The sequence below is a fragment of the Mastomys coucha genome, unplaced genomic scaffold, assembly GCF_008632895.1.
Source record: "Mastomys coucha isolate ucsf_1 unplaced genomic scaffold, UCSF_Mcou_1 pScaffold19, whole genome shotgun sequence".
In the NCBI taxonomy this organism is placed as follows: Eukaryota; Metazoa; Chordata; class Mammalia; order Rodentia; family Muridae; genus Mastomys; species Mastomys coucha.
Window position 1 is genome coordinate 23,074,090 of NW_022196901.1, and position 10,303 is coordinate 23,084,392.

General features: G+C 48.5%; 1 protein-coding gene across 1 annotated transcript in view; it reads right to left on the reverse strand.

Moving 5' to 3' along the window:
• Window positions 1–8,279: 8,279 nt before the first annotated feature.
• Window positions 8,280–10,303, reverse strand: part of Shh (sonic hedgehog signaling molecule) — a 10,286-nt gene continuing 8,262 nt past the window's right edge. Inside the window, exon 3 of the mRNA XM_031380258.1 lies at window positions 8,280–10,147. Within this exon, the coding sequence (XP_031236118.1) occupies window positions 9,399–10,147 (749 nt within the window). The 3' untranslated portion in view covers window positions 8,280–9,398. The remainder of the gene's footprint in view (window positions 10,148–10,303) is intronic.

Consider the following 10,303-nt stretch of genomic DNA (forward strand, 5'->3'; position numbering starts at 1 on the left):
ATTTTAAAGTTCTAAATTCAGAAACATGTGTCACATCCATCTGCCAGATCTTAAGGGGAGACAAGCCATGTGGATTGACACCCCTGCCATGGGGATGATGATGGATTATACATTGAGGACAATCTAAGACCACCTGTTGGGCATCAGCTCGAGACAGATGAAATTTTTGTTGTAATGTCTTAGCATTTACATGAAAATTTTGATGGAACTGTTCAGCCATTTCCATAGAAGAACTCATGAAAATGCACTCCATCCTAGTCCACCAATCTACAATCTCACTTCCTCTAATTAAAGGTCTTGGCAACCCGGTATGAGCCCGAATATGCTGAATAAAAAATGGATTCTTTCTCTGCCAAATTAATTTCTGCAAATTCTCAAATAATGTACAAACTGTACTATTAATTTTAATGGGGCCAGTGGTTTCAAGAATTTTAACAGCATTAACAACATAAGTTGAATCAGATATCAAATTAAAAGCAAATTGGCAATTTTTAAAAACTTCAATTACTATTTTTAATTCAACTACTTGAAGAGAGCCCGGTGAGAACTGACATAACACAGGCTCTTGTTTCTCTACCAAATAGGTCCCACAGCCTGTTTTAGAACCATCAGTAAACATATTTGGGGCCCCAACTATAGGAGAAGCTGACGTAATCTTTGGAAAGATCACAGGATGCTCTCTAAAGAAGGACTGAGCATCTTGAAAAACTGGGCAGGCGAGCTGGAGCTCTGACCTCACCGCTCACCAAACCTCTGGGTAAAAGGAGAGGCCTGGACCCCTCCCCTGTTGATTGGATTATAGGGGGGAGGCGCTGACAGCACGTAGTCTGGGGGGCCTTTGTCAGTCTCTGGGCCCTTCCTCCTGCGCTTCTCTTTAATAGAGCTTCTCTCAATCTTCTCAATCGAAACCTGTAATTTCTCATCTGTATCAGACCACTCTGTGTCTGAGTTCCCCTTTCCTGATTTCACTGACTGCTCCTCTTTCAGCTGTTCCAGAGCTGTCTGCCCTTCCTCAACTGCCTTACAACACTTCTGATCTTCTAGGCAGCTCTCTTTAAATTGGGCTGACCCCTCTATCTCATACACCTTAGAACTAACAGGTCCAACTATAGACTGAGGATTTGTTCTAAACAGTCAAATTGAAACATTTCTTCCCTTAAAGATACAATGTTGGTTCTTTTCTCCCTGCACTCTACACTCCTCCTGGTAAAAGGCCATCCATTTAAGGAACATGGGTGAGGGGAACACAGCCTTGACCATTTCCTTCCAATCTCTGAGGGTGAGAGCCTGTTGGGCAAAGCCCTCAAGGGTGGTCTCTACCCAGGGTGAATGAGAGCCATCCTCTGCCACTGCTTTCTTTAGTCCCCTAAGGTCTTGGGCTTCCCAGGGATACCAAGCTGCTGCCAGGGTTAACATTAAGCAGAAACAGGTGGCTAGTATCTCCCAAGCTGAATTCAGCTCCCTCCTCCCCCCATAGGACTGCGTGCTGCACGATCTACTCCCAGCAGACGCATTCACGTCCCAGTCAATGGCAACTCAGGCAGAAACACAGACCACAGACCAAGAAGAAGGCAAGAAGAATAATAACCGCAATGACCGCAGGATTGACTGGTGAAAAAAGGAAAAGCATGCCCTCTCTATCTCTGGTCTACTGGGCACATTCAGAAAGACTCACTGGCACCGCAGTCCCTCAGCCGAAGAGGTCTGAGTCTAAGGAACTGTCGGCCTCGGCTCCCCGTACTTTCACTTTCCCTTGTCAATGTGCTGCTCTAAAAGCAGACTTTATAGTCCCTAACCGGGAGCTTTCCTGACGGCTCAACTTTACCGAGCACTTACCGATCTATCACCCTGTCCGTCGAGAGTTCTGGAACCTCCTACGGGTTGCTTTGACACGAAGTCCCCGTCTGGGCCACCACTTTTCCCGTGCTTTGCTGACCAGCAGCAATAACGACAGAACACCCAGGCTCCTTCCTCCTTCCCATGCGGTTTACTCAGGAATTCCTTTGTGTTACAGCTCTTTCAGGTTTCTTGGTGTTACAGCTCTTTCAGGTTTCTTCCTCTTGTGGAATTGGCCCTGGCTGCCCAGTGAGTGCTGCTTATATACCCAAACCCGAGTGTAAAGCTCTTGTGGCCCTCCTGGATTGGTCCCCTGGTAATCGCCTCAATTAGCATGCACCTGCTCGGGAGGGGTTGGCGCATGCGCAGTGGAACTATTTATCGCCATGGTACATCGGAAATCGGCGGCATCTTGGACGCCACCGTCCAAGCGGCTGCCTACATGTGTGTATACATATGGAGGCCAAAAGTTGACATCAGGTGTCTTGCTCGAGTGCTCTCCAATTTATTTATTGAATCAAACTCTCTTGTTAAACCTAGAACTTTCTGACATGGGCCAGTGTGGCTAGCCTGCCCTGGGGATCTCCTGTCTCTGCACCCTGAGTGTTGGGGTTCCAGTAGCTGTACTCATCTGATTTTAGGTGCATGCTGGGGACTTGAACTCTCATCTTCAAGTTTTTAGTGTAACCATTTTATCCACTAAACTATCTCCTCAGTCCAGGCTTGGCTTTTTACATGGGCACTGAAAATCCATACTTGGATCTTCATACTTTTGTGGAAATATATATATATACACACACACACATCAAAGGTGCAACTATATAATACTGTATAATGCTAATGCTACTACACATTTAATAGATACTAATGAATGGGTGAATAGTGTCTGCAAACCCAGCTGAGGGGGATGAAACAGGGAAATTACCAAGTTCAAGGCCTATCTGGGCTACAGAGTGAATTCAAGACCATAGGAAGCCACTGGAAGAAATCTTATTTCCATATCAAAAGTGTAAAAAGGGCTGTTCCCATAATCCACTGGCAGGTCTTGACATATGAAAGACTGTTCCCATGCTGTACTGGCTGGTCCTGATGTAGCTTGTTACCTTTGGGCAGAATGTCAAAGGCAGGGGAGCTGTGCATATACACAATGCATGTTTGGTCTGTATGAGATTTAGTGGTAACAGATTCCAGCATAAAGCAGGCATTCATTATGTTTTTCCTTTTAATAAAGGTTTATTAAAAACAGAGGGAGGATGGCTTGAGAGATAGTTCAGCCATTAAGAGCACTACTTCCAGAGGACTCAGGTTCGATTCCCAGCACCAACAAAAGGGTCCCCTACTGTCTGTAACTCAAGTTCTAGAGGATCTGACACCCCCCCCTCCTTGGGTACTCCACGCATGTGGTGCACAGATATGCATGCGGGTGCAATATATAAGTATTGCACATAAGCCAACAATCACAAATAAGAAAGGAAAGGAGGCTGATCCTTGCTCACACAACACGAGAGCTTTGCTACCCTGCTGGCGCTGGAGTGCCCACCTACCACTGCAGAATGTGTTTGGAGGTCCCGAATGCCACCGGACAGAAATTCCTGCTGTCTAGGCAGCCTTGACCCACACTGCATCTTTCCTGGAGTAGATCCCATGTTGCTCTCCAGCCAGGCCTGGGGCTCCTCAGGGGACCTCCTCGTGTTCTTGGATAACATTCTGGATTCAGCAGCCCAGGCTCCTGGCTGGCTTTCCTTCGTTTCTTTACCTCCTGGCCTCTCCTGACTTTCAAAATGTTTTCTGCAGGAGCTTGAGAGAGTAAGATGGCAGTCCCTCCTCAACTTCTATATCCCACCCTTGTTGATAACACTGGCTACACAAGTGCCTGCCCTCATTGGTGTGTTCCAAGTTCTATTAGCTCAACCATAGCAGCTTGATATTGAAGGTCTGTTGTGGCTGGGACTGTCGCTAGTGGGCAAGGGGAGGTGCAGGCCTCATCCATGGTACCATGCGTTCCCTGCGCCCTCTGTGTAACTGCATTCTGTACCCATATGTTTTTCTGTTGGCATGAAGGCAAGGGGCAGAGGCTCACTGTCTTGGGGGAAAGGTTTCAGTGGAGGATGAGCACAGGTGTACTAGCTTGCCCCTCCCACACCATGAATGCCTGCAATGGTTCTAGTTGTGTGGACATCTCTGCCCTCCACCCTTGGTCAGCAAGCCACTTCCATTTCCTCTTCTCCTTGCTTGTCCTCACAGCTTAGCATGACCTTGCACCTCTCCATGTTCCTTCCTCAGCAGCCCACCACACTGAAGCCCAGCTCACAGAGCACCATTTCTTAGGACAGTGGTACTGGGATGTATGTGAAAGCTAGAGGCCGTGAGCAAGCTAGCAAGCAGTGTTTCTCTGTGGGGCTCACTGACTGTGGGGCTTGTGAGCTTAAATAAACCCTTTTCTCCATAAGTTGCTTTTGGCTATAGTTTTTTCTTTTAAATCACAGCAACAGAATGAAACTAGAACAGTGCCAGGACCCTTCTGGACGTTTCCTTTTTCTCCCTCAGATCTCAACCATCTGCTGCCCAACTTATCTTAATGAGCCCTGGACCCACCACACCTCAGATAGTTGGACAGCCAAGGGACCACATGTCCATTGCTACAGATTAGGGCTAGTGCAGTGCTCCTAATTCGGCTTTTCTTTTTATTTTTTTATTTATATGTATAAGTATATATGCAGTGCCTGCTCCTAAGCCATTCGGTTGGGTCCACAAGACTTTCTCCCAACATGGCCACCAGAGGGCGCTCGGCCTCCACGAAGGGAAGAATGCTGTGCTTGGGTCTTTCCCACCTAGCTACCAGGCAATGCTGGGCCATAGGGAATTCACAGCTGCTAGAAAATGACAGGGCGTTGGGGAGTTCACCAACACAGGACACTCCCTCATCCATGCCTCATGCTTATGCGGCAGATGGGAGTCAAAAATAGAGAGGATATGGATAGACGTGAGTACAAGGCTCAGCGCTAATCTGTCAGCTACCCTTTTCACTTTCTCTTCCAGAAGAGAGCTGGAGTTTCCCAGCATCCCTCCAGATCTGCCTTTGGGGCGCCTATCCCTGTAGGTATTGATGGTGTTATTAGGGCTAATAGCAGCTGACCTAGTAGACTTGGAGGGACCTAGAGGTTGCAGATGGAGGATACCTGGGTTTGACCTCCACATGCACATGCACACACATACATGCACACCCATACACTGTGAACACAAACCCAAACATATACAGAAACATATGCCACACACATAAACAAACAAACAAGCAAGCAAAATTTGCTTGAGTGGCTGGAGAGAGGGACTGGACTTCCAGGGGCCCACCACCGTCAGCAGTGGGACCATCTTTCACTAGAATTCACGGGGCTGCCTGCAATGCCTTCCTGCCCAAGCACCAGAGAGGGCCTCAGAGGGTATTTGGCCTGGAGCTACCAAAATGTCTACACCCAGCTCGCTAAGTTCCCACTGGCAGGTTGTTACCACACCAGCCCCATGCTTCAAAACCCTCATGACCTTTGTGGTGCACATCAGTCAAACTCGTGCTTTTCCACTGTACCTTTCGCTCTTGAACCCAGACAAGCAGCTGTGTGAAGGAAAACACAACACAAATTTAGTTTAGAAACAATGGTAACTCAATCTCTGGGTGCAACAACTAAAACCTAATCTTGTAAGCCTTATTAAAATCTGATTCCTCCAGTGGCAAATCTTTGAGGATCCACCATGGTACCGGGTAACTCTAGCAGCTACATCTTACCCCTCTGCTGTCCCTGTTCAAAAGGCCTAACTCTCTCCTGCTTCCTCTCTTCCTCTGTCCAACCCAGAAGTCTGACATACTCGCCCAGTGATTGGCTCCTTTATTCATTAGGGGATTGGTTCACAAGTAGCCACCTGAGTACATGACTCATTCCTCATTCCAAACAACCTCTCCTGGGAGAGCAGGATTAAAATACAAGCAGCACAGAGCCATCCACAACATGCATATGTTAGTTTTTGTGTTCACAGTGTGTGGATGTACACACATGTGTGTGCATGTGCACATGGAGGCCAAGGTCAATGTCAGATGTGCTCTATTTGCTCTCCTTATTCTTTAAGGCTGGGTCTCCTGCTGAACCTGGAGCACACTGATCTGGCCATGTTAGTTGGCCAGAAAGCCATGGATTCTCCTATCTCCATTTCCACAGTGCTGGGGTCACAGAAAAATGCTGTTCTGTCAGGCCTTTTATGTGGGTACTGGGATCAAGCTTGGCTCCTCAGGTTTGTGTCGTAAGCCCTTTGTTGAGCAGACCACATACCAAGCCATGCTTGGGAGTCTTACAAAGAGGACAAGAAACAGCCTTGCCCACAGCAATCTATATATCCAGGGCTCCAGAGGCCTCATGATGTCTGCTGTAACCACCAGCTCTGTCCCACAGGCAGGAAGGAAACCATGGGCAAGATGGCGTGAGTGTGTCTGGTGTGTCCCAGCGAAAGTTTACTGATGGCTACTCAGCTCCAAGTTTTCATGGAGTTCTCTGTGAATATTATCATTCATGAGTCCCTGGCAGGAGCTTTGGTGCTTTCTGGCCAAGCCTTGCAGCCATCCAGCATCCTTTGCACGTGTACCCAGCATTCCCCATGGGGTGTGACACTGACAACATTGAGATCCCACCAGGGGAGGACTACTGCCACCCTGTCAGCTGCTGAGTCATGTATCTTCCTGCACAGGAAATATTACCACAACCCGACTCCATCCACCCATTGAGACAGTGACATCCACCCTCTCAATGGGAATTTCTCCTTCCCATATACAGCTTGGTCTCATGGAGTGACATGAAGAATGTTCTTGACAGCACAGGATAGGAATTCTGTCACATAATCAACAGTGCTGGAAGTCTCTGTGATTTCTTAACTTATTCAACCCATATAGTACAAAGATACCAGTTTTGAGAAAATTCTGATGCATTTTTTTTTTACAAGAACAAATAAGCACTTGGGTATGAGGGGATGGCAGTAAGTACCATAATACATTTTGCACAATTTCTTGATACCACTAATTCTGAAGAGATATGTGGGTGCCCTGCTAAGACTGGAGGGCCTGAATTTTCTTTGGGGTCTTTGTCACACCTATGTAATGCCTTTCTTTCATGCCTATAGAAAGATCCTGCAAAAAAGGACAGAGGGAGCCTGGAAGGTGGGCAGCAGGGCTATGCCTGGAAGGTGGGCAGCAGGGCTATGCCGCCACTTGGCCCCTCCAGAAATGGGCACTGCTTGGAGTTGTGTATTCTGTGGTGCCTTTGTTTCCAGAATTCCTCTCAGGCCATGGCAAACTGTTGAGCTGGGTGGACATCCAGCTCTTACCTCTGGTTTGCCTGTCAGAATGGACAAAAGAAGAGCAACGGCCAATTCCACGAGACATGTACCAGCTTTGAATCTGCTGCTGAGACCTATGAGACCAAAGAAAAATCTTTTGCAGAGAAATACCAAGGCCTGCTGCCACCAAGAGGGTTGGCCTTGTGGAAGCAGGTGGAGGACAGAGCCCTGGCCCAAGGTTACTGTAGTGGGCACAGCCTCCTGGGAAAACCTCTGTTACCAAGAAGCTCCTCGGGGCTGCAGACACCCTCAAAGGTCTCTCCTTGGAGGTCAGGCCTGCCAAGCAGTTAGAAGGTTCACTTAATGCTGCTTCTTAAACCAGGGCCAGCCTCTGCAGTGGCCCTATCTGCCCAGAGACCCCTCCATCTGATCAAAGCTTCTCAGACATTTCTCCCTAAAGCACAGAGGAGGACATGTTTCAATACACTAAAGAACCAGGGCAGAGTCCTCTTGAACACACTGCCAGGCAGCAGTAAACTGGAAGGCCTCCTCCTACCATACCTAGCTAGTACTGCCACTGACTGAGCCCTGGGGATAAACTACAGGCTTTGCTCCAGATAGCAAAGACCAAGAGATACTAAAGTAGCCACCCTCTGGCAGGCAGCTAATCGGGCCCAGATGGAGAAGTTACTCCAACCATGCTAGGAGGGTTAAGAGAACTAAGTTTCTAGGAGACCCTGTCTGGAAAAGTCCAGAATCTTCAGTTATGGAAGCTGTTCTCTCTAGATCAGAGACTAAGGGTCAGAGAAGGGCATCAGGCTACCATGCTCAGGGCCTGTATACTCTAGGCCTCTCCTGCCCACAAAGAAGGCTTTGCTGGCAAAGAGTTGGAACTGGGGGGAGGGGTTTTCCCCCCTCAATTCCCCAGCTCTGGAAGTGCGGGCAGAGCTGTGCTTTGCATAGCAAGCACAGGGCTGAGGTCTTCCAGTGAGGAGGGCAGACAGTGGATTTGTTTTGTTGACTTTGATTTCCTAAGTCAGTAGGTCTGAAATTACAACTCAACAGAATACTGGGGCTCCAGATTTCCCAGAAATGAAGTCAAAAACAACATAAAAGGGGCACAACAGGAATTCTCAGGAAATATCTACTGACCACTGGGTGTGTGGCACGCTTTATTTCTATAAAACTATTACAAAATATTAAAAAATACATTTTAGTAAATTTACAGCAGTTACCTCTCAGTTTATTAATGCAAAAACATCCTTGTTTTTCTCTGTACAAACTACAGGCGCCATCATTGTGGGCTCACCGCTAGGTGCTGTACAAACTACAGGCTCCGTCATCATGGGCTCGCCTCTAGGTGCACTTTTAAAAAATATTATTTTCTAATAAATTCTTTGAAGTTAAAAATAACAGAGTTCTTCCAGTCTGTCAAAAAAAAAGTGTGTATGTGTGCGTTAACAGTCTTGGTTTCCAAGAAAATGACAAAGTGGCGGTTACAAAGCAAATACAAATCAAGAAGGAAGGCAGTACAGAAGCCGGCGGTCACATTGGAAAATAGTTAAATTAAAATAATATATTTTCATATTTTACACTATTTCAAAAAATGAAATGTCATTCAGTTAAGTATTGATCTCTCAAAAATCTAATTTACAATTCTGTGTATAAAAATATAATTTGTGGACCCCCATGGAGCAGGTTTTAGTTTACACTTGCGGAAAAGCAGGAGCATAGCAGGAGAGGAATGCGGAGGTTTGCCTTCTGACACGCAGGGCAAGGGACATGTAGAAAAATAGACTTTCAGCAGGTTGCTTGACCTCACAAAATAATCTTTCCCTCACTGTGAGTACAGTTCACAAGATAATAAATTATCCAAGACACAAACTAGTTAAGGCTCTTGAAGGTCCGTTCATATTTTTAAAACATCTATTCATACGAAACAAATAAATAGCCAGGAGAGGAGAAAAATAACCCATATAAAGACAATAACGAAAAATTCAAAAAATATATATATAAACTAAACACAACAACAGAACTCCCCGGGGTCTTTGCTTCCTTATAGTCTACTTTGGACTGTCCTACTTTATTATTATTATTATCATCATCATTATTATTATTATTATCATTATTATTATTATTATTAATTATAATTAAATGTCTCCTTCCGTGCGCTTTCCCATCAGTTGCTTATTTCGTGGTCGCTCCCCGCCCCTCCCGCCCCCACGCCCCTTTCCAGCTCCGGTCGGACTTCAGCTGGACTTGACAGTCATTCCCAAGGGATGCAAGGTCTCGCTGTCCAACAGCCAGGTGCCAATGTGGTAGAGCAGCTGCGAGTACCAGTGGATGCCCGCCGCCGGCCCCGCGCCCCTCACTTCCGCGGCCTTTTGTTGTGCAGGGATGCTGCTCCCGCCCCCGCCGTCCGTGCCGGCGGGTGCCAGCGCGGCCAGCAGCGCGTGCGCCAGGCGGAAAGGCGCGAAGGCCCGGTGTGCCCAGCTGTGCTCCTCGATGACGGCGTAGCACGAGGCAAGCACCCGGTTGATGAGAATGGTGCCGTGCGCTGTGAGCGGCGCGTACACGCCCGCCGCCTCCTCTCGCAGCGTCACGCTGTGCACCGCGGCGGGCAGCAGCCGGCGGTCCCCGCCGCGTTCAGCCACCACGTACACCCGCTGCCCGGGACGCACGCGGCTGGCAAAGAGCGCGCTCGGCCTGGGCGTGGGCCCCGAGTCGTTGTGCGGCGCCACGAAGAGCAGGTGCGCGGCGGTGAGGAGCAGGCGCTCGCGCGGCTCCCGGGTCTCGATCACGTAGAAGACCTTCTTGGCGCCTTCGTCGCGGTCCAGGAAGGTGAGGAAGTCGCTGTACAGCAGCCGGCCCTGGTGGTCGGCCGCCAGCACGCGGTCTCCGGGACGTAGGTCCTTCACCAGCTTGGTGCCGCCCTGCTCCAGGTGCACCGTGGCCGATCCCGGGAAGCAGCCGCCGGATTTGGCCGCTACGGAGTTCTCTGCGGGGTAGAGAGAAAGAGAGAGAGAGAGAGAGACCCGGTGTTGAGAGCCAAGGAGACAGGTACGCCTGGTGCGTGTACGTGCGTGTGTGCGTGGCGGCGCACGTTCAAGTCCCACTCGGCTGGACCAGTGGTGCGCGCTTTGGGGTGGAGAGG